The following is a 25,977-nucleotide window of genomic DNA, read 5'->3' on the forward strand; positions in this document are numbered from 1 at the left end:
ATCACTCTCTGCTTCCCATATGAATCGATAAAAGCTATTGTACCTTTTCCTTTGATGTCGATCCTTCAGTCGTCTCCAAATCTAACCTTCCCAGTAATTGACTGATCAAGTGTGTCAAAATACCTCTAATCCCATGTCATATGGTTGCTTGACCGTTGTCGAGATACTAGACATCATTCCCATCTTTGTCCGCTTCAAACTTACTTGGTCTGCAATACTTTTCGTTTAGATAGACAACTTCATGCATCATGAGTTTATCAGCTTCTTCTGTATCCTTATGTTCACCTTCTTTTGCTTCCACTATACCAAGTTTGAGTAAACGTTCTGGACATTGTGAGGCAAAGTGACCTACCTTGCCACATCTAATACAGACAACCTGTGATGGATCCCTCCAAGTATTACGACCACGTCTCCGTCCTCTGAAATTTCTTCCACCACGTCCTCTACCCCTATAGTCTCCACTGTAATCTCGGCTTTCTGACTCAGTATTCGCATACATGAGTTTGTTTTGATCCTCTTGAGTGTCTTCTTCCTCAGCAATGCGTTCCTCATATGCTTTCAACCTACCAACAATGTCCTCAAAGCTTACAGTATTGAGATCTAATACTTGCTCGAGAGAGGCAACCATATGTATAAACTTTCTCCTTGGAAGACTCTTCAAGAATTTCTTTACGAGTTTTGATTCTTCAATAGTTTCTCCGAGAGAGGCTGTCTTTGAGGAGATTGTAGAAAGTTTTTTCAGCAAAAACATCAATGGTTTCTGATGCCTTCATCTTGAGTCTGTCGAACTCAGCCATCAAGGTTTGTAGTCTAGCCTCTTTGACCCTCTCAGCTCCTACATGTCGAGTTTGAATTGTTTCCCAGACCTTCTTTGCTATGCCCAAACCTCCGACTTGCAGTATAAGAGATTCTGGTATGGATTGCAGGATCAATGCTATGGCTAGGTTATTCTTATCACTATCGATTGATTATGTTTCGATCACCTCCCAAACTTTGTTGACTTTGAGCACAAAACTCATCTTTATGGCCCAAACCGTATAGTTGGTTGTGTTTAGCATAGGACATGATATTGAGGACGATGACGATGTTGTTCCATCTTTTGGTTTGTCTCCGGTGACTGCGATCTGCTTGTTTTTGTTATCTGAACTTCCGTCGTCTGTCATCTTTTCACAGGTTCCTGATCTTCTTGCTCTGATACCAAATATAGATTCACAAAACAATAGTTTGAAAGAAGAAGATTAACAAAGAACTTGCTCTCTTTATTAAACCTTTAGGAAAATAACTCAAAACCTAAGGCTCTCCCAATCTCTCAAACTACTAACTCTCTTGTACAACTGATATGTTCTTCAGCGCAATTGCAGTCATATTTATAACAAAAGGAAAAACCAATTTGTCCTAATCCTACTTGGAAATATATGTTTAGATAACTCCTAAACTATTCAAGTCCTTATTCCTCAAGACACTTAATTCCCAAATAGGTTTAGGATAACTTCAAGCTCTCTTCAAGCTTAATCCCACAATAAGTACGAAGGCAAAGCTATATCGGGTGAATTTATCGGAGTTACGAGCTTGGCAATGGATGGTGAACCGGAACAGAGAAACTCATATACTAACTTAGGCATTTACAAGAGCTACTTTTTTTCAGTTCCATCACCGTTTTCGAAACCTTTGATCAGACTAAACCGTTTAGTCTAAACGGATTCCAGCATAAGTAAGATGGAACAAACAACAAGTCAGATCCCACAACTTTTATCCTGAAATATAGATCGACAAAACACACCAAAAATCTAATATCCTTAATCTCATTAACTTGCAAAAAGAGAAAACTCATAATTTATATATCTTCAAAAATTCTAACGTCGACAGAATTGCTAACCTCGATCTAGATCGGTTAGGCGTATATTATTGATGGCATTGAAGAAAGAAGATGGCTCAAACAACCCTTCAACCACCAAACCTCCAAGGCTAGCCTACCAATATTTAAACGGATATGTCGTTAATCGTCTTAACATGCAAAAAAGAGCCTATACACCGGCAATGCAAATCTAAGGCGAGAAAGAAAAAAAATAATAAAAATAAAAATAAAAAAAGAGGAAAGAAGAGAAACAATTATTTTTTTCATCAAAACAATATAAACAATGCAAAGTATTTGGTTTAAAACTTTAAATATACTCAAATAATTGTTTTACTTCTCTTGATAATATAGAAGTAAAAAAAAATCTTACCTATTTTAGATCTTTAGTTAATAAAAGCTTCTGTTATTTCCTCCATTTATAAGAGACTCCTTGGTAGTCCTAGATAAAATAAACCGAACTGAATGGACCGAACCAAAATTTTGGTCCCGAGAATCAAACTGAACTCATATTAAAAATATGTGTTAGCCGACAATCAAACTTAAAGATCTCTACAAACATGAACGTGTGATGTGGTCACTGCGCTACATCGAAGTTTTGATATTTCAATCAATACAATAAAAGTAGAACGTTTCTCACCTCGTGTTAACACATAAGTTTTTTACACTCTTCTAAACATGACACATCATTAAAAACTTAACCCAATCAATTATAACAATTAATACAACTAAGCATTATGTTCCAATAACAATCAATCTCTTTTACACGTCACTTTTTCTCCTGCATCTCGGTCGATATTGTAGCCGCTATGTCCATCCTTCTCAAATCAAAGTGAAGAAGAATTCAATTAGAAGAACAGATCCAAAAACGTTTCATATGAAAGATCTTTTAGGGTGCGTTTAAAGTTATAAAAGATTTTGAGAAAAAAGGAGCTATAACGAATCCAGATGAAGGAAGGATGGTTGAAGGACCATTCAGAATTGCACAACCAATAAAAATAAAGAAGACTTGAAAGAGTTGTTTTTGTAATGCAGAAAGTGTTATTTTCTTCAACGTTTCATGTTAATTAATGTCTCTTTAGCTTTGTTGATTGTCTCTGTTAGGCACCCAATATTTGTTTTTCTTCTTATTTCAGTATAGAATTAATTGATTTATGATAACTAATAAATAAAAAGTAGACATAAATTGTTACATCACATAATGCTCATTGGATGTATTGATCATAATATTAGACTCTAGATCATACGATCTGTTTTTGGATATGCATGTCTGGTATCTAGGGATACTTTTTTATAAGAATTTTAATACATTTTACATTGTCTTTTATCTGCAGATTTTTGGATTGCAATGGCACATCCATTGTATTTTGTGAGGTTGACTGCAACGACAATATCAATTGATGGGTATGTACACCAAGTCCATTCTTGCAATTCATACCAACGACAATACCAACTGTTTTGATTTGTGTATTTAATAATTTGGAAAGCTAGAGCACTTCTGATAGTTTCAATGCATGTAATCCCTAATTAATCATCTGTTTTGTGTCGTCTGTGTTTTTCCGGGGAAGGAAGAAGCATTATATGTAGTTAAGTCTTACAATTTTCATATTGTTTGTGTGGATTTGGGGTTAATTTCAATTGAGGGATGAGGTGAACCGTAGCCATTAAGCTTCCTTAGCTGGACTTATGTATCATTTAAGTATTTAGAGAAAATAATCATTTTTCATTTGACTTGATCACAAATAAAACCAAGAGTAAGAAAACGGTCTAAATTTTCAAGTCTTAACCATCCTTGTCCAGTGGTATTGAATCTCTTCAAATTTCTGATCAGACCGGTACTGGAACTATTTGTTCCCATCCCCAATCTAGATATCCAAGTAAGCTATTTCATCTTGATGCCTAATAATTTCCTAAATTTTAGTTGCTGTGATTTCACTAGGAACATATCTATTTGCTTATTGATTTCATGTCTTAGTGAGATAATATAAAGTTTATTGTTATTACTCTAAGTGTCCTGTTTTTAATGTAAGAAATTTAAGTGGAATTTATTTTTAAATCTATTTGTTGACAGAATATTTTTATACATCTTTTCAAGAAAACAAACAAACAAATGCTCTAGAAATCATATGAAGCTTGTATATGAAGTTTTAGTATAAAGCTTTCACCTCATGTATTGTTCTTAAAAAATGAGAGTCATATATCTGTTTGAATTAATTATAGTTTTAAACAATATGATTTATATTACAACTTATAGGTATTATTAAATAATTATTAAATAAAAAATTTCTAAATAAAACCCCGCGGCGTAGCGCGGGTGTCAACCTAGTACGTGTTAATTTAGATAAGGTAATAAAATTAAACTAAAAACCTAAATCAACATCATATATATTTAGACCAAAATACCAAAATATATTAAATAAACCAAATATTTGGAACTATTTAGATATATTTGTTAAATTATAATCAAATTTTATATAAAGATTATTTTTAAAAATATATATCACACTGTTTCGGATACCCAAAAAATAACCGAACCCAAACTGAAATAGTAAATTAACCTATTGGATCATAAACTCTTAAATCCAAAATACTCGAAACCAAATGGATACAGCAGAACCTCTATAAATTAATAAGGTCGGGACCATGAAATTTTATTAATTTATAGAGGTTTTAATTTATCGATAAATTAATAAAATATTAATTTATGAAAATAATTTTTTATCAGATTTTCAGAGTTTAGAAGAAATTGCTACTACTATTTTTCAAGGTGATGATGTAGTTGAAGAAGATATGACGGTACTTTTAGAACCAGTTACACGTAAAGAAGCAATTATCGCGTCAAGAACTCTCTACAATTTTTGGATGCGATTTGAGAAGACAACACCATAAGTTTTTGATGGAGTCAGAAAGATTAGAGATGTTCTCCAACAAGAATGCAAATTCAAGAACAAACAAACAACAATAGATTCATATTTCACTAGATTTTCATGGATATATATATATATATATTTCTTAGATATATATATATATATACTATTTTATTTGATTATTAATTTATGATATTGATGAGACCATATTTTTACATGAAATTTTCAAAAAAAATTATTAATTTATTATTTTATCGAATAGTGTCCAAAATTACACTAGTTCCAACTTAAGACCGGAGAAATTTATTAATTTATAGACGTTATTAATTTACCGAGTATTAATTTATAGAGATTATACTGTATATCCAGAACGAAACAGAATACCCGAACCCCCGAGACTAATCCTTAGTTACAAAGTCAAATAACTTCACTAATGGGAGAAGAAGACACTGGTTTAACTTGACAGATTATAATTTTTGCAAACCGGCCTAAAGACGAACACTTTAAACTGTACATTTGTCAGCGACTCTTCTTCTTTCACCAACTACCCCCATTTCTACTTCTTCTGCTTTAAGCTCCAGCGCGAGAGACAGAGAGAGAGATCGCGTCGGCACAATCTTCATATACCGACATCGAACATGTTAAACTCTATCGCGACGGTGTTTTTCGCCATCCTTCTCCTCACAATCTCCGATGCGATCTCGATCCCGCCTAACGGAGAGATCGACGCAATGCTAGTCCGAAACAGCCTCATCATCGGAGAAGACGAAGATCTGATGCCGTCAGAGATCAGCCGGAGAGTTCTCATGGCGCATAAACGTTACATCGGATACGAAACCTTAAGGAGAGACATGGTTCCTTGTCAGAAACCAGGAGCTTCCTACTACGATTGCCGCTCCGGACAAGCTAATTCTTACAGCAGAGGTTGCGAAACCATTACTAGATGTGCTCGAGACACCAGCGACATCAACACCTGAAGCAATTAATTTGGGAGCTTTTTTTTTTTTTTGGGGTCTTTTGGGTTTGAGACTTGAGATTGAGAGAAGAGGCAAGTAAATTATTATATGATTAAGACTTTTGTATTTGTTGTTGTAACCTCTGAAACTTTGATATAATAATTGTTATATATATGTAACCTTAATTAAGCTATTTTGGTTATCAATGCTCAATTGTATGATGTTTTCATTAGATTGATTGATCAAAATTGGGTGTTTTTGGTTGTTTGCTTATGTACCCAAATTAGAAGCTTTTCACTTGGGGATGTAGAGATTGCTTGATGGTTCTTATATAGTTTTGGTAAAGTAGCAAGGTTACCATTTGTAGAAAGGTTGGTGTTGTTATTACAGGAAACCAAGTCCAGTTTCAGGTCCTATTTTAGTTGCTAATATAGTCTTTCAGGTCATGACTGGTTCAAGATCAGCTGAATTAAAAAGATAGTAGTATAAAAAGGACTTGTGAATTAATTGTGAGAACGTTGGCTTGATTCTACTATAGAAATAGATGTACTTATTTGTGTTGTGCTATGAATTAGGAGGGACTCGTATACACTATGATGGCTCAAAACCTGCCAGGGTTGCTAGCTGCACAGTGGAGCTCTCCAAATCATGGAAGGATATTGCTCTTGCTCGTGTAATTAGCAAAAATCGTGAGAATGCTTTAAACTTTCTAATAAAATTTTAAGTCCTAAGAGTGGCAACAATGTTGTGCGCAGACTTCAGACGGGCATGAATATTATAATCATCACAAGTGACACCAAAATCATCTATATTCTTTAGTACTTAAACTCGTGAGAAGGCTGCAAACTTTCAAAGGGCATCTCCATTGGTTAAGAGTCCATGAGTTCTTCTTAACCCCCAAACTCTAAATAAACTCCAAAGTAATGAACATAGCAGAACTTTTCTTCATCTCTGTAAACCGTAAGAGTTTGGTGATATGAGGCTCTCCACGTACGTATTTGCGTGTTGCAACTTGCGGGATTCAACACCGCGGATTTTTACACTCCTCCAAGTATTACGCTCAAAATTGTACAGGACCAAGTCTTTATTGATAAGTAGAAAAACCTCCTCATCGTTCCTGGTGGAACACACACAATGGTATCATGACTTGGCAGTAGGAAACGCCGATTCGAATCTTACTCCATGAACTCCCGACACCGTACTCGTTCATTACCCATATAACATCATGCATCTCTAAGCACCAGCGAACGACACAGAGACGCCCTTTGAGAGTGCCCACCGTATATCCCCCATAGATATGGTCACATTCCTCGGTCAAATCAGGCAATGGCATAAGTCGTAACTTCTCTGTGTTAAGGTCAAATGCCATAACCACTTTCTGAGATTCTCCTCCACTAATCAGGGAAATCCAATGGATCGATCCGTTGAGTTCCACAGAGGTCCTGGAATAGACTCTTCTACAAGGAATATTGCATATCCGCCTCCACGAATCTTTCTTCAATGAGTAGACATAATTGTCGTTATCAACATTAAACCTCACCACTTTGTAATCATTGGTCAGAGGATCAAAACCAAAACCATAACTAAACCAAGACCAAGTTACACTGGAACTGGAACGCAGATATTCAGGCACGTCCGGTATTCTCTTGGATTCTCCGGTAGTCGGGTTATACAAGAAGACATCACTCGCATTCGAAGCCATATGCACAAACACCAACCCGTTCGAAGATACGGAGATATAAACGCTACTTGTTCTAGATATTACACCTGAATCCAATTTCAGGTCATATTCATCTTCTTTAAGCAGGTTATCTAGTACCACGGCAGTCAAATCCCTATTTCCTCCACAATCATCACGGATCGAATCAAAATCCACAGCTAATAGATTATTACAAGGTCTACGGTGTCCCCAACGTACAGCGTTACGATCGGACAACAAATCATATAGATTAAGATTATTAGTAGAGGATAGGATAAGTCTGCGGTGGCCAAAACGTACTGTGTTATGATCTACATGTTTCCTCGCAAAGTTGGGATCGGACAACAGAGCGAGAAAAGGCTTTGATAAGCATCTGAATCTCCCTAATGACCTAGCATGTGATCGAAGGAAAATTTCTGTGATTAACTCTCGGGGAAGGTAGGGCAGTTTCGTCGGTGAAACTTCGTGATTGCTCCCTCCTTTGCCCCTCACATCCATTATCGTTCTCTGAACCGAGACCTTTATTTCTAACTTATGTATATGTGTGCCGCTCACTAGTAAGGCTACCCTAACCCTAGCTTAAACAGCAAGCTAAATTAATTATAACTTTATAAGTCAATGATATATATGGGTGTTTTACACATGTAAAAAGGAAAATAAGCGAAAAAAAAAAAAATATGCGACTGTTTACTTTTCGGTATCCATTTACTTTTTTTAGAATTTTCTTTTCCATAAACAAAAAGGAAGAAAAAAAACAATATATATGCTAATCTTTTAGTTGAGATAAAAAAAAAAAGGAATTCATTTAGCATGAATACTAACCAATCATAATGGTTGTTGAAACTCAAAACAATGTATCATGTAGGTTATTGTCAATCAGATGTTAACAAGTATAAAAAAATAGTAATTTACTTTGCATGGATATTAATCAATTAAAAAAAACACTATATCTGAAACCCAAAAAGATTTGTGCTATTAGTCTAACTAGGACTCAGACACCCGCGATGTCGTGGGGGAAGTATTTAAGAAAACAAAAATAAACTAAATTTAAAATTTAAAATTTAAAATTATACATTATGAAAATATTTGAATGTAATAGAATAGTTTGAATACATAAACTGTTATTAAAAACACAACCATCAAAAAGAAAACTTATAACAAAAAATATTATGTAGAATAGAAGCAATTGTGCAAAACATATTGTTTAAAGTATTATAAATATAAGATATTTTTATGAAGAGTTATGGTAAAGAGCTACAATTAAAAAAAACATTATGACAAATTGATCCTAACTGAGAATATTGAACTATTGTTGTAATGAGTAAATGTATTTTATATAATTTGGAGAGCTGTAAAAACAGTTGAGAGTGAAATTTTATATTATTTTTTGTCATGGCAAAGAAATGAAAACAGTTCAAACAGACAAATATATATAGATTTCAAAATATATGAATATTCGAATAGACACAAATCAACAATGAACAGTTGCAAATTTACAAGAATAACAAAAAACTGTTACAACGAACAATCACAACTTTTTGTAAAATACACAATTTAAATTTTCTACAGATTTTTTTTTAAAATTATCCAAAATGTACGATTGAAAAAAACATAACTTTTGGTGGCATTTCTTCGGATTGCTATTATATATAGATTAGATTATGAAAATTTAAGAATATGACAGTGCAATAAAAAATACTAATTAATAGCACTGTCATATTCTTATGACGACATGTATCAATTAAATTATGAAAATTTAAGAATATGACCGTGCAATAAAAATCTCATCAATATAGTTTTAGTTTTGTTAAGTAAAAAAATCAGTAATGAACAAAGTATGCTTAGAAGAAACTAATTAAACCCCCAAATCTGTGAACTCCACGATCGTAATGAACATAGCGCATGCCATTTTTTTTCATCTCTCTATACTATAACCGTATAAGTTTGGTGATATGAGGCTCTCCACGTACGTGTACGTATTGCCGGATTTAACACCGCTGATTTTCAGAATCCTCGAAGTACTACGCTCAGAGTTGTACATGACCAAGTGTCCATCAAGTAACAAAACCGCCTCGCCATTCTTGGTCGAACACAGTGGTTGTGGTTTCATGCTTTCTAAAGAAACGCTGATTCGAATCTTAGTCCATGAACTCTCGACCCCGTAGTCATTCATTACCCATATGACATCATGTATCTTGAAGCACCAATGAACCACAGAGAGACGCCCTGTAAGAGTACTGACAATACATCTTCCGTAGTTATGCTCACATCCTTCGCCCAAATCAGGGATTGACATAACTCGTAACTTCTTTGTGTTAAGATCAAACGCCGTAACCTCATTTTGAGTTTCTACTCCACCAAGCACGGGAATCCAATGGATTGCACCGTTGAGTTCCACAGAAGAAGTGAAACGGACTTCTTTATAAGGCATATTGCATATCCGCCTCCACGAATCTGTCTTCAATGAGTAGACATAATTGTCGACGTTCTTGCTACAATCAAAAAGCTTAACCACTTTGTAATCATTGGTCAGAGAGTCAAAACCAAAACCATAATTTAACCCACTTTTATTAACTGTTGAACGCCGAGATTGACCAACCACGTTCGATAGTTTCTTGGATTCTAAGGTGGTTGGGTTTCAATTTCGGTAAGAAAACTTTATCTTCTTTAAGCGGATAATCGAGTTCCACAGCTGTCAAATCCCTTATTCCTCCACAACCATCACGGATGGAATCAAAATTCACCGCGTATAAATTATTATAAGAAGATATGATAAGTCTGTGGTGGCCAAAACGTACCGTGTTATGATCTACATGCTTCTTCGCAAACGTGGGATCGGACATGTTTGTACCGGGATTGCACAACACTAAGTAAATAAAGGTTTCGGGGAAAAGTGAAGCTAGTCCTTTTATTAACGAGTTAATTTGAGGTCGTCACTAACAAAGAGCCAAGATTAAGTTCGTCAGTTCACAGGAGAACTAACAAACATAATAATGACGAGCGCGGAAGTGGAAATGGATTACACAGAAAACAATAACAGATATCGATGCAAAGTATTGCTCTCCGGGTAAAGTCTGAAGGTCAGGATGGTGATCTCAATAAATGTTCTCTCCTTTTATAGAGGACTGTTGACCTAGGGCTACCTAAGGTTTTCGTCGTGAATTCCCGAGATTGCCCTTTGCGGATTGTTAATGACTTGCTCCCAATTGTGTCGGGCCGAAACCACAATTAATCTGTTTTGTTGGGCCGAGTGGCATATTGAGCGCAGGCCATGTCCAACAGGACAACAAAGAGTAAAAAGGCTTTGACACGCATCTGAATCTTCCTAATGATCTAGCATCTGATCGAAGGAGAATTTCTGTGATCATGTCCTGAGGAAGGTAGGGAAATTTCGTCGGTAAAGCTTTGTCATTGCTCCCCTCTTCTCCCCCGTTTTCCCACTTCGTCGTTTTGAACCTTTGCTTTAGAAAATATATATTTTTAAAGCAAGCTAAACCCTAAGCCTAGATTATACAACAAGCTAAATACAAAGGCAATATTTGTATTATTTGACTACCATGTGTGCTTTTATTAGAAAAAAAAATCATTTAAAATCATAATTCTCACGCCTTCATCTTCTAAGCTATTTGATAGGGTTTCATCTGAATAACATCCAAATTGTAATCTTTTAAGTGTTTTGAATCCTTCAAGGCTTCAACCATATATTATTATTTTGTTAAATCGTGGAAATTCTTGAACTTCTGCGGTTCGGCCTATAATTTCTCTCAATACTCGGAGTTAGTAAGAGAGACCCTAAACCCGTGCAGAAACAAAAAAAAAACAAACAACCCCGCCCCCGTTGTACTACTACTACCAGCACCACACTTTTAGTTCCAACCATACATCTTAGTTTGTTCACAAAAAAAAAAAAAAAAAAGTTTCTTCTCCCTCTCTTGTGAAGAGATTAACAAACGAAACCTACAATACAAGCAAGTACAAGCCATCATATGGCATAGGGTTATGGTGGAGCCACTGATTAAGTAGATACCGAAATATTTGGGTATCGCTAAAACTGCATTTTGTGGACCAACAGTTTATTAATTAAGATTCCTATTAATTACGAGGAACAAGTACATGATGGAGAATGATAGTTGAATTTAGAGACATGAAAACGCATTAATGTCTTCGTGGACATCTCATTGTCGAATGTAGTTTGATGTAAATAAAATATACGAAGTAGTTTGAACTTTGAGCGAACGCATGTGTTTCTTGTGTTTATTGAGTCGCTAAAATTGGGATGCCGAAAAAAGTTTCCCCTTTGTTTTTTTTGGTTTCTCATTTGTTTGGAGAGTACAATGTTGAACAGAACACACAAAATAAATTCAAGAGAGGAAACTGAAACTAAAACAAAAACTAAATTTTTAAGTCTCATGAAAAATTTAGAAAACAAAGCACAACCTTCGAAAGCCAATAACCCTTATTAATAGATATTTGGTCAACTTCATCAGAAAGACCAATATCTCAAACTGTTCCACTCTTCCACCACAAACCCAACACAAAACCACAAGTAGAACCGCTTTGTCCACACACTCTCTCTCTCTCTCAGTACCTGTAGTGAGGAGGCTTGTATGGTCCCTCAATTGGAATGCTGACGTAGTCAGATTGGTCCTTTGAAAGCTTGGTGAGCCTGGCTCCAAGCTTGCCCAAGTGAAGTGCTGCGACCTTCTCATCCAAATGCTTGGGAAGAACGTACACCTTCTTCTCGTACTTTCCGCTTGACTTCTCGTTCCAGAGCTCGAGCTGGGCAATCACCTGGTTGGTGAAAGAGCAAGACATGACGAAACTAGGGTGACCAGTGGCACAACCCAAGTTCATGAGACGACCCTCAGCCAAGACAATGATTCCGGTCTTGGTCTCTGGGAACACCCACCTGTCAGTCTGGGGCTTGATTGTGATACGCTTCACACCTGGGTAAGTCTCGAGTCCGAGCATGTCAATCTCATTATCGAAGTGACCAATGTTGCACACAATGGCGTTGTTCTTCATCTTGGTCATGTGGTCAACCATGATGATGTCCTTGTTACCGGTGGTGGTGACAAAGATGTCAGCTTCTGAGACAACATCCTCAAGGGTAAGAACCTGAAGACCTTCCATCAAAGCTTGAAGGGCACAGATAGGATCAATCTCAGTCACAATGACTCTGGCACCAGCAGTCTTCATGGCAGCAGCACAACCCTTTCCAACATCACCATATCCACAGACAACAGCAACCTTTCCAGCGATCATGACATCAGTGGCCCTCATGAGACCATCAGGGAGTGAGTGACGGCAACCGTACAAGTTGTCGAACTACAAGTAAAGAGCACAACTAGATTAGATAAGAGTACAACATCTCTATCAAAATTGTCAAAACGTTAATCTCCATAACACTGTAACCAAAGGATACTCGCTACTAAATAATATTAGTTTCAAGAAACAGTTCAGATCTTGCATCTACTTAGTTTAATCCTAACGCATCAAAAACCACAGATCTATAAACGTGACGTATTGTAAAGGTGGTAAGTAGTGATCAATACCTTGCTCTTGGTGACAGAGTCGTTGACGTTAATAGCAGGGAACAAAAGAGTTCCGTTTTGCTGCATCTGGTAAAGCCTCTTAACACCAGTGGTGGTTTCCTCAGAGACACCAACAAGTCTCTCCTTCATCTTGTGGTACTTCTTGGGATCAACTTGAAGACCTTCCTTGATGATAGACAACACGATCTGGAACTCAGGGTTATCAGTAGAAGTAGGATCAGGGACCTGACCAGTCTTCTCAAAGATCTCCTCAGCTTTGACTCCCTCATGGATCAAAAGCGTGGCGTCACCACCATCGTCAACAATCAGATCAGGGCCACCACCTGGACCCCAATCAAGAGCACGCTCCGTACACCACCAGTACTCCTGAAGGGTCTCACCCTTCCAGGCGAAAACAGCGGCGGAGTCACGAGCGATCGCGGCGGCGGCGTGGTCTTGGGTGGAGAAGATGTTGCAGGAACACCATCTGACCTCAGCTCCGAGAGCGGTTAGGGTTTCGATGAGTACGGCGGTTTGGATGGTCATGTGAAGAGATCCGGTGATTCTAGCGCCTTTGAATGGCTGAGAAGGACCGAACTCAGTACGGCAAGCCATGAGTCCAGGCATCTCAACTTCGGCGAGCTCGAGTTCGAGACGACCGAAATCGGCTTGGGACATGTCTTTGACCTTGTATTCACGGCCACTTGAGGTCTTCTCGACGAGCAACGCCATCGTTGAAAGGGGAATCTCAGATATGGTTTCTAGATCTGAGATTTGAAAAAAAATATCGAAAGGGGGCAGAGAGAGAAGAGTGTGTGTGTGCGAGGAGAAGAGAAAGGGGAGTGTGAGAGTATATATAGATGAGGTCAAATTGGAATGAACGGTTCAGATTGTTTTGAGGGTTTGGTGGATCTGGTAGAAGTTGGTAATCCCGTATATGGCGGAACACGCTGCACGAGCAGCATGACTCGTGTTTGTGAGCTTTGTCGTGGGTTGATCGGACGGCGATGTGGGAGGGGTTACCACGTGGCTGTATTTTATTTGTTTTGGCGAATCGTATATATTGTAGTTAGGGATGACTTATTTGAGAACCTTAACGGGCCTTCACGGTAGCCCACCAATGATGAATAGTTTTTCGATGACTATTCAAGACTTGTCAACTATGTTCAATAGAAGGTTTTATTTCCTCAGCATAAGTTAGTACATATTAAAACAGAATATATTTTTGTCAAAAACATTTATTGTAGTATCATTAAAAATCATTGTAAATCTTATCATTTCCATATATTAGTTAAGAGTTTTTAATATTAATAAATACTCCCTCAGTTTCACGAAATATGTAATTTTGACATAATTCATACAGATTTTTTATAAAAAAATTTGAATCATACATGTATTTTTTGACTAAGTTATAGTTTAAATTCAATGAAAAATAATTTTGTTTTAAGGGTATATTAGAAACTTAAGTGAAAAAAATCATATTCAAAAAAAAAAAAATGACAAAATTTTAGAATGACATTTTATTTGAAAGAAACAAAGTAATAAACACGTAAGTTATTTACAACGATATTTTATGCTATAAATGCATTCAGCACCATCATATTGCGGCATTCACCATGGGCACACATGATATTGAGATGGGTTGCTTAGAGTTTATTGTCACCAGGAACATGTGTTATTTAAATATAGAACGACGTGCATTGGAGTAGCCGGTCTCTTAGCGGATGTAATGTATCCACAAAAGTAACAGAAGAGTTGCTAGTCATGACTAGCATTATGTAAGATATATGCAGTGTAATTTCATTGGCCACAAAATATGATTTCTTATTCTTGCTCAAGTAATTAAATGCCAAGAATATAGAGAAGTAGACCAAGAGTGGTAATTAAAAAAAAAGAAAAACACATCTAAAGAGCAAAAATGATCAACCTAATAAGAAGGAAAATTGTAGCTATGATGATCGATCAGGATTATGCCATTAACAAATAGGAGTAGATTAAGTAGTGTATTGTGCTTTCGAATTGTTTTAGAATTTGAGTATCTTTTCAATTTACCATCTTCCTTTCAAATTCGTTCCTTTAGACAACTTAACCAGATTAACCGAATCATGGTTCAGCAACTAAAGCTAAATACATCTGTAATTATATTATATCCCAAAACTTCGTCCTAAATCAGTTCATCATCCCGCTTGTATCAGTTTAGATCACTCACTTGAATTGGCTCACAATGCATTGCTCTCTAGTCTCTAGTGTATTACTTTCACTCTAAAGTCGCTTAAATTGCATCATCATTCTTCTGCCATGAATTCTCCATGTTTGAAATCATTTAATTATGAGATCTCTCGTTCGTCTCATTGGCCCATGAGAGACGTCCCATGTTCTCCGCTTATTGTAACGGCGTATTTCTAAATAAATGCTTTAGATCCACGACATGTGACCTTTCTGTTTTTTGTTTCCACCTTATTAATATTGTTTTTTTTTCTTTTTATATTTATCAATTTTAACTAATTGGTTTATTCATACTTAAAAACATTTTGTTTATGATGTGAAATAGAAATTTTAACCCTCAATATACGAAAAAACTGAAATCTACAATTTTATATCTATTGGTGGATATATATCTATAGTGAAAATTTATAATTCGGTCCAATTTTTTTGAAACTTTAAATACATTACTATGAATCCATATTAAAGTTGAGTTTGAAAAATAAACAATAACTTGTTTTGAAGAATAGAATATTTAATAGGTGCAAATAAAATAGACACGAAGCGTTTACACTTAGTGGCATAGTGACTGTGTGTGTGCTGTTTGGATCTGGACCTGCGCGTGTAGGAGCGTCGGTGGATCTGGTCACAAAACCAGACTTTTAATAAATTAATACGATTGTTTGACAAAATAAATAAATTTAATGCGATTACGATGTGATTTAGAAAGAATTGTAATATTTCAAGCAACCGACACTGAGAATCATAGCAACTATGTGGGGATATGCGTTTCTTTTTCTCTTTGTTTCCATACGATGCAGATCTAATACATGGTTCTCCTTTTTTTATATAAATTTATGAAGTATTAGATAAGGCTCGTAACCCGGGTACAAATGAAGGTCCCTAACGCGGGTACAAATTTTAAAACATTATTGAAAAGAATCTACCAAATAATAGATTCTTATTAAGGGTAAAAACGTCAATTATTTATATTTTAGTCGGATAAACGCGCGGATTACCGGGTCGGATCTTATTTTTAATTTTTTTTCCCAGTTTTACGGTACCAATAAAAACGATTCATTCCGCCTTAATCTCAGAAACGACTCGTGGTCAAGTGGTTGAAAGAAAGTGATTTAAATCTGGGGTCTTAAGTTCGATACACCTAGATGCAGATTCCCATATATTTATATTATAAACATTTCTAAGTTAATTTTTGTTTTATTCTATTTAATAATAAAAAAAGAAATCCCTACTATTAAAAGAAAATAATTCCCTAAACATTCTAATCTTTCTCCTATAATTCAGGCATTTATTATTTAATATTATTATCGATATCTTTAAGAATATTGTATAAAATATAATTACACTATTATAGGAATTATTCATTTAAGATTTTCCAAAAAAAATCGTCATGCTAATTAAATTTGTTTCCTCTTTTTGTGCTACTGGATTGATTCGTTTAAGCAATTTCTTTCACATTTTCATAAGATAATCAATTATTCTAATTATTTACTAAAAATAGTAAAACGTTATGTAATCTTTGATAGTATAAATCTTGCATCCAATCAATTCAATAATTAACTCACATAATTTTTTTTTCACAATCCCGATGATCTTGTGTATTTTAGTGTTAAAAATATTCTTTTGTAATTCTTTTGTAATTCAAAAAAACAAGTCCACCCCAAATTTTAAAATCTATATATACCCTCCCACTACTAGATCTCTCATTACCGGATCACATTCATGATTGTAAGCCTTCTTAATATTCCTGTAGATATTTTTATTTCCAACATTGGTTTTTTTCCTCTCAGGTTATCATGAAATCATTCTTTATTAAATTTATAAGGTATGACTAATCTTATGATCTAGATTTTTTTCTAATTAATGGAAAAATATGTGACTAATCTTATAAGATTTGCAGATGTTTCGATGGCTTCATTGACCAACATATTGTTGTTTAAATGGCTTCATGTACCTATTCAACGTGATTTTCCATCTTTTTCTTTGGTAAAAGATTACTGCACTCTCTTAATATACTTTACTTATTAGACAATCACAAATGTAGCAATTGATATAATTCCACGTAATTAATCTTTGCAAGAATCAAAATAGTACACTACATAGAAACAAGAATTGTCATTCCTTTGATCTGTCACTAAGGCCAAGATTGGTGAAGAGGGAGACGGGTCAGTTCATTTATCTAACTTATTATACTCAGAAAAAATAATTATTATCATAATGAGATTTGTATTTTTTTTTTCTCTTGTGCAGGAAAAACCTCAAAGTAATGTGGGACAACCTTCAAATGAAGAAGATGATGGCACATGAGCATATGAGATTATGTAGATCTTTTGGAGGCACTACGTTTTATTTTAGATTTATCAATTATATCCCATATTTATTTATATCTTTAACAACAAAATATAAATAATTTAGATCTGCAGAAATAGGATATCTAAAACAAAATTTAACATGTTTTATTAAAATTTTTGTTTTCCATTGTTTCCTATTTTTCTATTACGTGATTGATTCCTATAATTGAGTTTTAGATATACAATTTCAGTTTCTTTTGTGATATTTTCTCCTCAAAAATCTCTATTATTTTTCTTTGTTAAGTTTGTGATATTAAATCTTAATTATTTTATTATATTAATATTGTAATCAGCATTTCTTAAAAGTAATATTAATAGGATTTCATTATTTTTTATTACCTTCAAATAATTATTAAAAATTAATTTAAAAATGAAATATTACGAGTTTCCAAAATAAATTTTATACGAAACAAATTTTAAAGATATTTTAAAATTTACACGATTATTCATTTTCATCCGCAATCTCATTTTTTAATTATTAAAAAGAGTTACTTTAATTCTTTTTTTTAACGAATATACAAAACCTCCATAAAATTAATTTACTGTAAAACAATCGGCCAAAATATCTCTACCTTTGTAAACAAACATTTAAATTGTAAATTAAAGGAAAATCAAATCGCTTGTGGAAATAACCATAAATTTACATTACTCTTCCAAAATATGGTTTTGTTTAACCAAATTTTACAAACATATAATCTTAACAATATTAAAACAGAAAACAGTTTTTTTTTGATGAAAAAAAAAACACATGTCTTCTATAAAAATCCTTTAAATTTTGCGAAAAGCATTGACAAAGAAATTTCGAATGTTTTGGATAAATTCACCAAAACAAAAAAAACCCCCCCTTTTCTGTTTTATGGTATAAGATTAAGAACTTAAATGGTAGCAGTTTTTAACATTGTTTTTGTTTTCCAAAATCCATTAATTTATCCAATCAAGATTATAGAAATAGAAAAGGAAACTTTCAATAAAAAAATAAGCAAACGTTACGAGATAATACCACTGATATTAAAAAATATTTTAATCTATCTTTTAGCTATTTAATAATAATTCTACTTTTTAATTCTGAAATTAATAATAATAAAAATTCACATTTAATGAAAATTTTGCTAATTAAGTACATATACTTTAAGATACAGTAATTAAATTTTGAGAAAAGTCCAGTATATTTATGGTATTAAGACGAGAAATAGTATATGTAAACTGAAACATGTAAATTTGAATGATGAAAAACAATATATTGATTTTTTTTAAAAGGATATAGATTTTAGATAAAAGTACGAAATCAAAAAAAAAATATAAGTAGATCAAGTGTCAAGCTTTCACTTATTTAGATAAGGATTAACTATGCAACATGTAGTTAATGACTTTTGAATGGACACTTTGAAAATTTTTGTATTTTTAAAAAATCATTATATAGTTTTTTAAAATTATAATTTTTGGATAATTTCAACTAACTAAAAAAAATTATTCAATGGAGAAATCAGGTATTTCGTCTAAATTTCTTACCCAATCTCTCTTTGTAAATATTGTTTAGCGAGTAATTATTTAAAAAAGAACGAACATAAAACATAAAATTCTGATGGATACGGGATGAGACAGGTCGAGAGGGGATGGGTTAGGACGTGAGGGGATGGGACAGGACTGGACGTGTTTCCTTTTCCGAAGTAAATACGTCTAGATTTAATTTTTTAAAAAAATTTACATGAAAATAACGCATTTCTGCTATAGCACCCAGGTTAATATAATTCTTAGTCATTCTACGAATTTAAATTTTGTATGAAATATTTTATTCTGTGATGTAGCACGGGTTACTACCTTGAGACGGGTATTTTGAGAATTTTGGATATTTTTGAAAATATTTTGAGAGTTTTTGAGAATTATAATTTCTAATAACGATATAATTTAAACATACAAATGGAGAATATATGTATTTCATCTAAATTTCTTAGCCAAAATTTATTAATAGCATTACTATATTGATAATTATTTAAAATAAAATGGTTATGGGACATAAAATTTCAAATGGAATGGATCGGGACGGGATGGAATGGGACTGGACGAGATTTAACACCCGTAACAAAATTACTTTAATATTTTCAACAAACACGGGTTGTCTTTGATTATTATGGATGGATTGCAAAAAATAGTATATTTTCCAGCTGATGAAGATGGTGATCATGTTTATTTTTGGTACAGGTTGCGGTATTTTACATTTACACCACAATATTCACAAAACACCATAAAAGACTTGCCAACTAATTTTTATGGAAAAATACTACTATTATACAATTAAAATTTTCCAACCGAAAAGGGTTTATTATTTGACTAAATATATGTTTTACGAGTGTTTTTTTGAAGTAATTTAATTTACTAATTAAGAACACATACTTTAAAGATAATAATTAAATTTTGAGAAAATTCCAGTATATGTAAACTGAAACGGGTAAATTCGAATAATGAAAAACAATATATTGAATACTTTTTTTAAAGAAGGGAACATAATTTTTAGATTAAAGTACAAAATCAAAAATATAGGTAGATAAAATTAAGTATCAAGCTTTCACTAATTTGGATTAAGATTAACTATACGACACTTTGAAATTTTTGGTATTTTTGAAAAAAATTATATAGTTTTTGAAAATTATATTTTTTCGATAATCTCAACTAACTAAATAAAAGAAATCAATGGATCACTCTAGTATCCCGTCTTAATTTCTTACCCATTCTCTTTTAATAAATATAGTGTAACGAGTAATTATTTAAAAGAGAACGAACATAAGACAAAAAAATCTGATAGATACGGGACGAGACGGAAATAGACTGGATGAGACAAGACGAGATTAGATAGGATGAGACAGGATAAGAGGGGATGAGTTAGCAAAAGTGAGGATGGGACGAGACTGGGAAATGAAAGGATGAGACGAAACCTTAAATGAGAGGATGGGACGGGAATTTGTTTTTAATTTAAATGAAAATTAACGCACATGTGCTATAGCACCTGTGTTAATATAATTTTAATCATTTTATGAATTCAAAATTTATATGAAAATATGTTGTCCCGTGCTGTAGCATGGGTTACTACCTAGTTAAGTAGTAATAAACATGTTTTTAGATTTTATCTTGTAACATTTTAATATTGAATATGAACTTCTCATATTTCATTTTAATACTCTCTCAGTTCTATTATATAAGAGTTTGAATGCTTTTTACATTATTTTATAATATCTTCTCAAATTTCTATGTACAGTTTTTATTAATATAACAATTAATGACTATTTGAACTATGCAATATATTTTCCGGGAAAACGATCTATTTTCCCACAAAAAGTATCACATCAAGCTAGATAAAGCTTAATCTTTGATCAACAGAAGAAAATTATTATTTATTTTTTTCTTTTAATTTGTTTTAATTAATTTAATTCGGTTTAAATTAGGTTATATTTGTTTTATTATTTTATTTAGTTTGTTCAGTAAATAGTGAACCAAGCAAAACCGATGTTTGTGGGTAATTAGGTGAAAACTATGTTTCAAAGGAGATATAGATCTTGAACTATAGAGTCTGAGAGATATAGATTGAGAAATATTTTCTCGGAGATATATAGCATGCGGTAATATATTGAGCTCATCTGGCTAGATATAATTTTCTCTTGGAGAAATATATCGTTTTCCGTATATTTTCTTATTGGTTGAAGTTTTATAAATGACATAATATTTATTATTTATTAATGTTTGTGTTTTTATCTAAAAACTCTTATAGGACATGGAGTACCATTTAAATATCTATAACATCGTAATAAAGCATATTTTAAGTTTAATTATACATTTCATCTTAATGCATAGAACTAAATATTTTATATCAAACACAATTAATAACTCATATCAAGTCTATATCTTAGTAAGAATTGAAAATACAAATAAAAATTAACAAAATATAATTCGCAATAAAACTGAATCAACATATTTAAGATATATTTGTTATGTTGTTATCTCATAAGTACTAATTTTAACTCATTTCATAATCAATTTTAAATAAGTGAAAGTTATAAAATAAAAACATATATAAAGATATATAGACATTACCATCAAATTAGTGAAGATTCATTCCTATAAATTATAATATATTTCGTATTATCTTATGTTTTAACATATGCATTACAAAAATACATGTGTTCAAATTATAAAATCAAACATAAAAAAAATGAATAATATTCTTGAATCAATTTTTTAAAAATGATACATATTAATATTTGAAATTTTTTTATTCTAAAATAAATTTCATCGTTAGACATTCTGTTTAGTAATCACATTTAACTATCTATTTCATCGTAAAACCATAATTCACTTCTTCATGTATTAGAGTTAAAATTTTAATATAAAAAAAACTAATATGAGCATCACATGAGATAATATGTATATTGGTTAGTATTTTAAATTTAACAATAAACAATCAGTAAAAAAATCAGTTAACATCCACATAAAATTTGGAAATTCAAAAATATCCTAAATATTATTCTACTATATGACGTAATTTCATAAGTAATACTTTTGTCAGTTATCATCAATTAACCAAAAATTCATTCCTACAAACTCAGTTTTTCTATTTTTCTTTCAGGTTTCTAATATTACTATATGCATTAAAATCTTTAAAATAAAACATGTAAAACTATACTAATACACATCATGTATTGAATTTTTTTAAAAATTCATTACTCTTTCAAAGTTTTGTGTGCTTACTTACAATAAAAATTTATATTAAAACAATAAACACAATTTATATTCGACTAAAATTATGTTAAATAACTTATGTTATTCTTTTTAACTTTGTTATTCACTATTTATTGATTAATATACATGTTTAATTAATTTCATTTTCGTTAACACATGTCAAATTTTATTGAGAACACATGTATAATATAATTAGAAAGTATATTAATTTTTTTATTTTTCCTTTTTGATTTAGAAAAATATTTTTTTATATAATATAAACATATAAAATTCTGTAAATAAACTTAGACAGGTGTCATGATCTAATCAATATATTTGACACGTGTCATTATCTTGTTAATTAGTAACTTTAACATTTTTTAATATATAAACATATAAAATTCTGTAAATAAAATTAGACATGTGTCGACATCTAATCAATATATTTGACAAGTGTCACGATCTTGTTAATTAATAATTTTGTCATCAACGTTTATATAATAAGATTTTATAAATTTTAAAAAGATTTAATCGTTCTCAATAGAAACGATACATAGACTCCTACTGGTAACTATTAGAAAAACAAAAAGAAAAAGAATAAAAAGAATAATGCGGAATAGAATAAACAATTTTTGAGCAGTGAAAAGAAAATATGTAGAGAAGGAACAAAATAGTAAATGGTAACCAAACAATAAAAATATTTTTATAATATATTAAATATTTAATAAATTAAATTTCAATGATAATACTAATATTATTTTTAATGTATATATATTATAAATTTTACAGTTGATTTTAAAATAAAATTTATATATTAAATTTTAGATATATCATATTAAATATTAATAATTAATATTAACATATAATAAAATTTTAAGAGTAATTTAAATTTATTTTACTATTCATACAGTTTTCAAATAGAGTCTGAAGATTACATTAACATAAAATTCCTATCAACAATATTTTTTCTGTCAATACATTGTGAAAATATGAAAATTTTTATATTATAAAATTGAAATTTTATTATTAAACATATTTTTTTTATTTATTTTAAAATAAAAAAACAAATTTTATTATTTGTTCTTTTTCTTTATTCCATTTGTTCCTTATCAATTTTGGGGAGGAACACTTTTGTTCTATTGTTTCTTATTTTTTGAAAAATGTAGAGGAATATAAGAAAAAAATATTACTTTCAAATAGTAAAAAAAATTATGGAATAAAAAGTAATGTTATATTCCTGCTTTTCCTAAATTTTGGTCACCAATTCAAAGCCATATGTTGCAAACTTGCAATCAAACGAATAATGTATACTTTCCCTTAATATTAATAGTCAATCGCCATAACGTTTCACATATGTGTCATACGTAACAAGCAACATGTGGACTGTAGTTGTATAAATAAGTTCAAAACTGTTGTCACTGATAATCCCAAAGACTTTAAGCAATCAATCCGTAGCAAAAATAACTTTATTCGAACCAAAACAAGGGTGTCTAAACTATGTATGTAAAGGGAATAGATTTCTTCATAAACTTTTTAGCCCTATGTGCAGAATTCTATCACCGATAGCTGCAATCTAACCATACCCACTTATATCTACTTCTGTATGCCACAATCCGTTTATAAAGCATATGGGAGATTTTTGTGGAATTGAGGTCAAAAGTATGTCCGCTTCTACGATCGCTAGAGCTAGATCTCAATTATTTTCTCTTTTCCAAACTTATTCTTCTTGGATGGCTTTTTCCAATGTATCTTGCGGAGGCTCAGATATATTTTAGTTACACTTCCTTATCTCTTGCCTTCCAAATGTACCACATCACCCAAGGAAAGGTTCGCAAATTTTTGATCAAGTGTACCAAAGTCTCTACCGTACCCTTATAGAAAATCGAGATTGCTATAAACGAAAGATTAGGGAAACACCATAGAATGGAAAGGGATTATCGATAAACAGTGTCGAATTAACTAGGGGGACAAGCAGTGCTACCTCCCTGGATTCACAGATTAAAGAGACATAAATTTTATTTTTACATCAAAAAAAAAAAATTGTAAGATAAAGGAGCAGAAAGTTGAAGCACTAATAGGTGAGAGTGGAATTTGAAACTGACTGTAGAGAGGTGGCAGAAGCATCAAAAAAATAATGTAAGATTTTTTTTTTTGTCAATAGGATTTCATTCATAATAGTCTTCAAGGTGAAATACAAAGAGCTGACAAGGAAAACAATCCTTCCAAAGACTTAAGCCAGCGAGTACATGAACACTTCCAGAGACTAAGACCAAACAAGGTGAGCTAAGGGGAAACAACATCCATTCATTACTTCCCTCAACAGAATCAAGAGATCCAAAAAGAGAAAATTAAAACCTAAATCTTAAAACAAATCTGAGACAAGAAAAAACACGCAAATGGGTTAAAATGCAAGAATCTCCTTTAGCACAAGTTAGAACCGAATGAGCGTGTCGTGCGACCCTTTATGTTGCTTCACGAAGGAGCTACACACAAAAATAATGTAAGATAAAAGAGGCCAAAACAAAAATTATTAAAATGTGTTTTAAGGATTTATTTTTATGAGTTAATAACCAAAAAGACTCTTCATCTTCCATAATTATATTAATTGACTCCAACAGTAGAACGAAAATAAATTTTTATAATCTTCTCAAGTGTTTATGTATTATCAAAATGAAATCAGTATTTTTCAACATATAACACATGTTCTAAAAAAAATTAGTCTTTTATTAAAAAAAAAAAAAGTTGCCCAGGGGTCCCTAAAAACATTGAGCTGGCACTGTCGATAAAGCCTACACTTGACGTGCTGGGAGCATTCATATAACATATGATTTATAGTTTTCTCCTCCGCTACACATCTAAGACAATCCTTATCTCTACCAATATGGCGATAGTGCAAGTGTGGCATGTTGTCGAGCACCCATTCAGACATACTTGCGCCTTGAGTGTCGTAACACTAGGTCCCTGAAGAGGGAGGTCGCAAAAAAGATGAGAGATAGCTCTCACGACTTCGTATCCAGACTTAACTGTATAATTTCCAAACTTTGTTAGGGTCCAGAATAACCATCCCTCAAGGCATTTAAACTCGGTTTAATACCCAAAATAAGGGTAATTTCTTTAGGGGGAAGAGTTCCCAAAAACGCTCCATTTTCTACCTTTTTGATGAATCGATCAAAGATATTAACACAAATCAAGGGATTTCTCTCATTAGTTAATCCTTGTGACGGCCGCGCTGGCGTATCCAGGATCCATGGTTCTGTCCAGATTTACGTATTGAACCCCGAGCTTATGGTCTTACGAATTTTGTAAGAGAGAACATGTTTTGCCGCCAAAATGCTCATCCAGCCATATGAAGGTCGATTTGATACTTGTATCTCTAACTGACTACAATATCGAAATTAACTCCCTTTGAGAACTCGGCTAAGGAGAGAATCTGGATATCTCAGCAACCTCCATAGCTGCATTGCCAAGAAAGAAAAATTAAAATTTTCTAGTGTTCGAAAGCCTTCTGAAAGTCAAGAGAGCATGATTAAACTTTCTAAAAGTTAATTACACATTTTCTCCCACTGGATCCACTATAATCCTTTACTATCGTATAGTAGTAGATTTATGAAACCAATTACACAGAACAAGAGTATACGATCGATTACGACATTTGATCCTATTCAATCTACTGGAAAAGGACAACACTCTTGTGGTGTCGATGTCAATGTAGCCTTTGGCACCAAAAATAATATTTCTGTATTTTGACCAATAATATCTTCGATTGGTAATGGCCAGTAAATTTTTCC

At 32.5% G+C, this 25,977-nt stretch overlaps 4 protein-coding genes across 4 annotated transcripts; 1 reads left to right on the top strand and 3 right to left on the bottom strand.

Moving 5' to 3' along the window:
* LOC104719066 (protein RALF-like 31) lies at positions 5,203-5,877 on the top strand. The gene has a single exon (XM_010436909.2). The coding sequence runs from the start codon at positions 5,358-5,360 to the stop codon at positions 5,694-5,696; it is 339 nt and encodes a 112-aa protein (XP_010435211.1). The 5' UTR covers positions 5,203-5,357; the 3' UTR covers positions 5,697-5,877.
* Positions 6,784-7,872, bottom strand: LOC104720408 (F-box/kelch-repeat protein At3g06240-like). Its single transcript, XM_010438314.1, has one exon. The coding sequence runs from the start codon at positions 7,870-7,872 to the stop codon at positions 6,784-6,786; it is 1,089 nt and encodes a 362-aa protein (XP_010436616.1).
* On the bottom strand, positions 9,290-10,217 carry LOC104720410 (F-box/kelch-repeat protein At3g06240-like). The gene is made up of 2 exons (XM_010438315.1): positions 9,974-10,217; positions 9,290-9,888 (listed from the first exon to the last, which is right to left on the bottom strand). Exons 1-2 carry the CDS (start codon positions 10,215-10,217, stop codon positions 9,290-9,292), a joined length of 843 nt encoding a protein of 280 aa, XP_010436617.1.
* LOC104719067 (adenosylhomocysteinase 1) lies at positions 11,646-13,738 on the bottom strand. Its single transcript, XM_010436910.2, has 2 exons — positions 12,930-13,738; positions 11,646-12,702 (listed from the first exon to the last, which is right to left on the bottom strand). Exons 1-2 carry the CDS (start codon positions 13,638-13,640, stop codon positions 11,956-11,958), a joined length of 1,458 nt encoding a protein of 485 aa, XP_010435212.1. The 5' UTR covers positions 13,641-13,738; the 3' UTR covers positions 11,646-11,955.

Source organism: Camelina sativa, chromosome 10 (assembly GCF_000633955.1).
Source record: "Camelina sativa cultivar DH55 chromosome 10, Cs, whole genome shotgun sequence".
Lineage (NCBI taxonomy): Eukaryota > Viridiplantae > Streptophyta > Magnoliopsida > Brassicales > Brassicaceae > Camelina > Camelina sativa.

Bases quoted from the DNA above. Each gene is read 5' to 3' on its own strand.
- LOC104719067 (XM_010436910.2), bottom strand. From the start codon at position 13,640: ATGGCGTTGCTCGTCGAGAAGACCTCAAGTGGCCGTGAATACAAGGTC. The intron at 12,703-12,929 runs GTATTGATCACT...CTTTACTTGTAG, and splicing joins ACTCTGTCACCAAGAGCAAG to TTCGACAACTTGTACGGTTG.
- LOC104720410 (XM_010438315.1), bottom strand. From the start codon at position 10,217: ATGTCCGATCCCACGTTTGCGAAGAAGCATGTAGATCATAACACGGTA. The intron at 9,889-9,973 runs GTTGGTCAATCT...ATGATTACAAAG, and splicing joins CCAAGAAACTATCGAACGTG to TGGTTAAGCTTTTTGATTGT.
- LOC104720408 (XM_010438314.1), bottom strand. From the start codon at position 7,872: ATGGATGTGAGGGGCAAAGGAGGGAGCAATCACGAAGTTTCACCGACG.
- LOC104719066 (XM_010436909.2), top strand. From the start codon at position 5,358: ATGTTAAACTCTATCGCGACGGTGTTTTTCGCCATCCTTCTCCTCACA.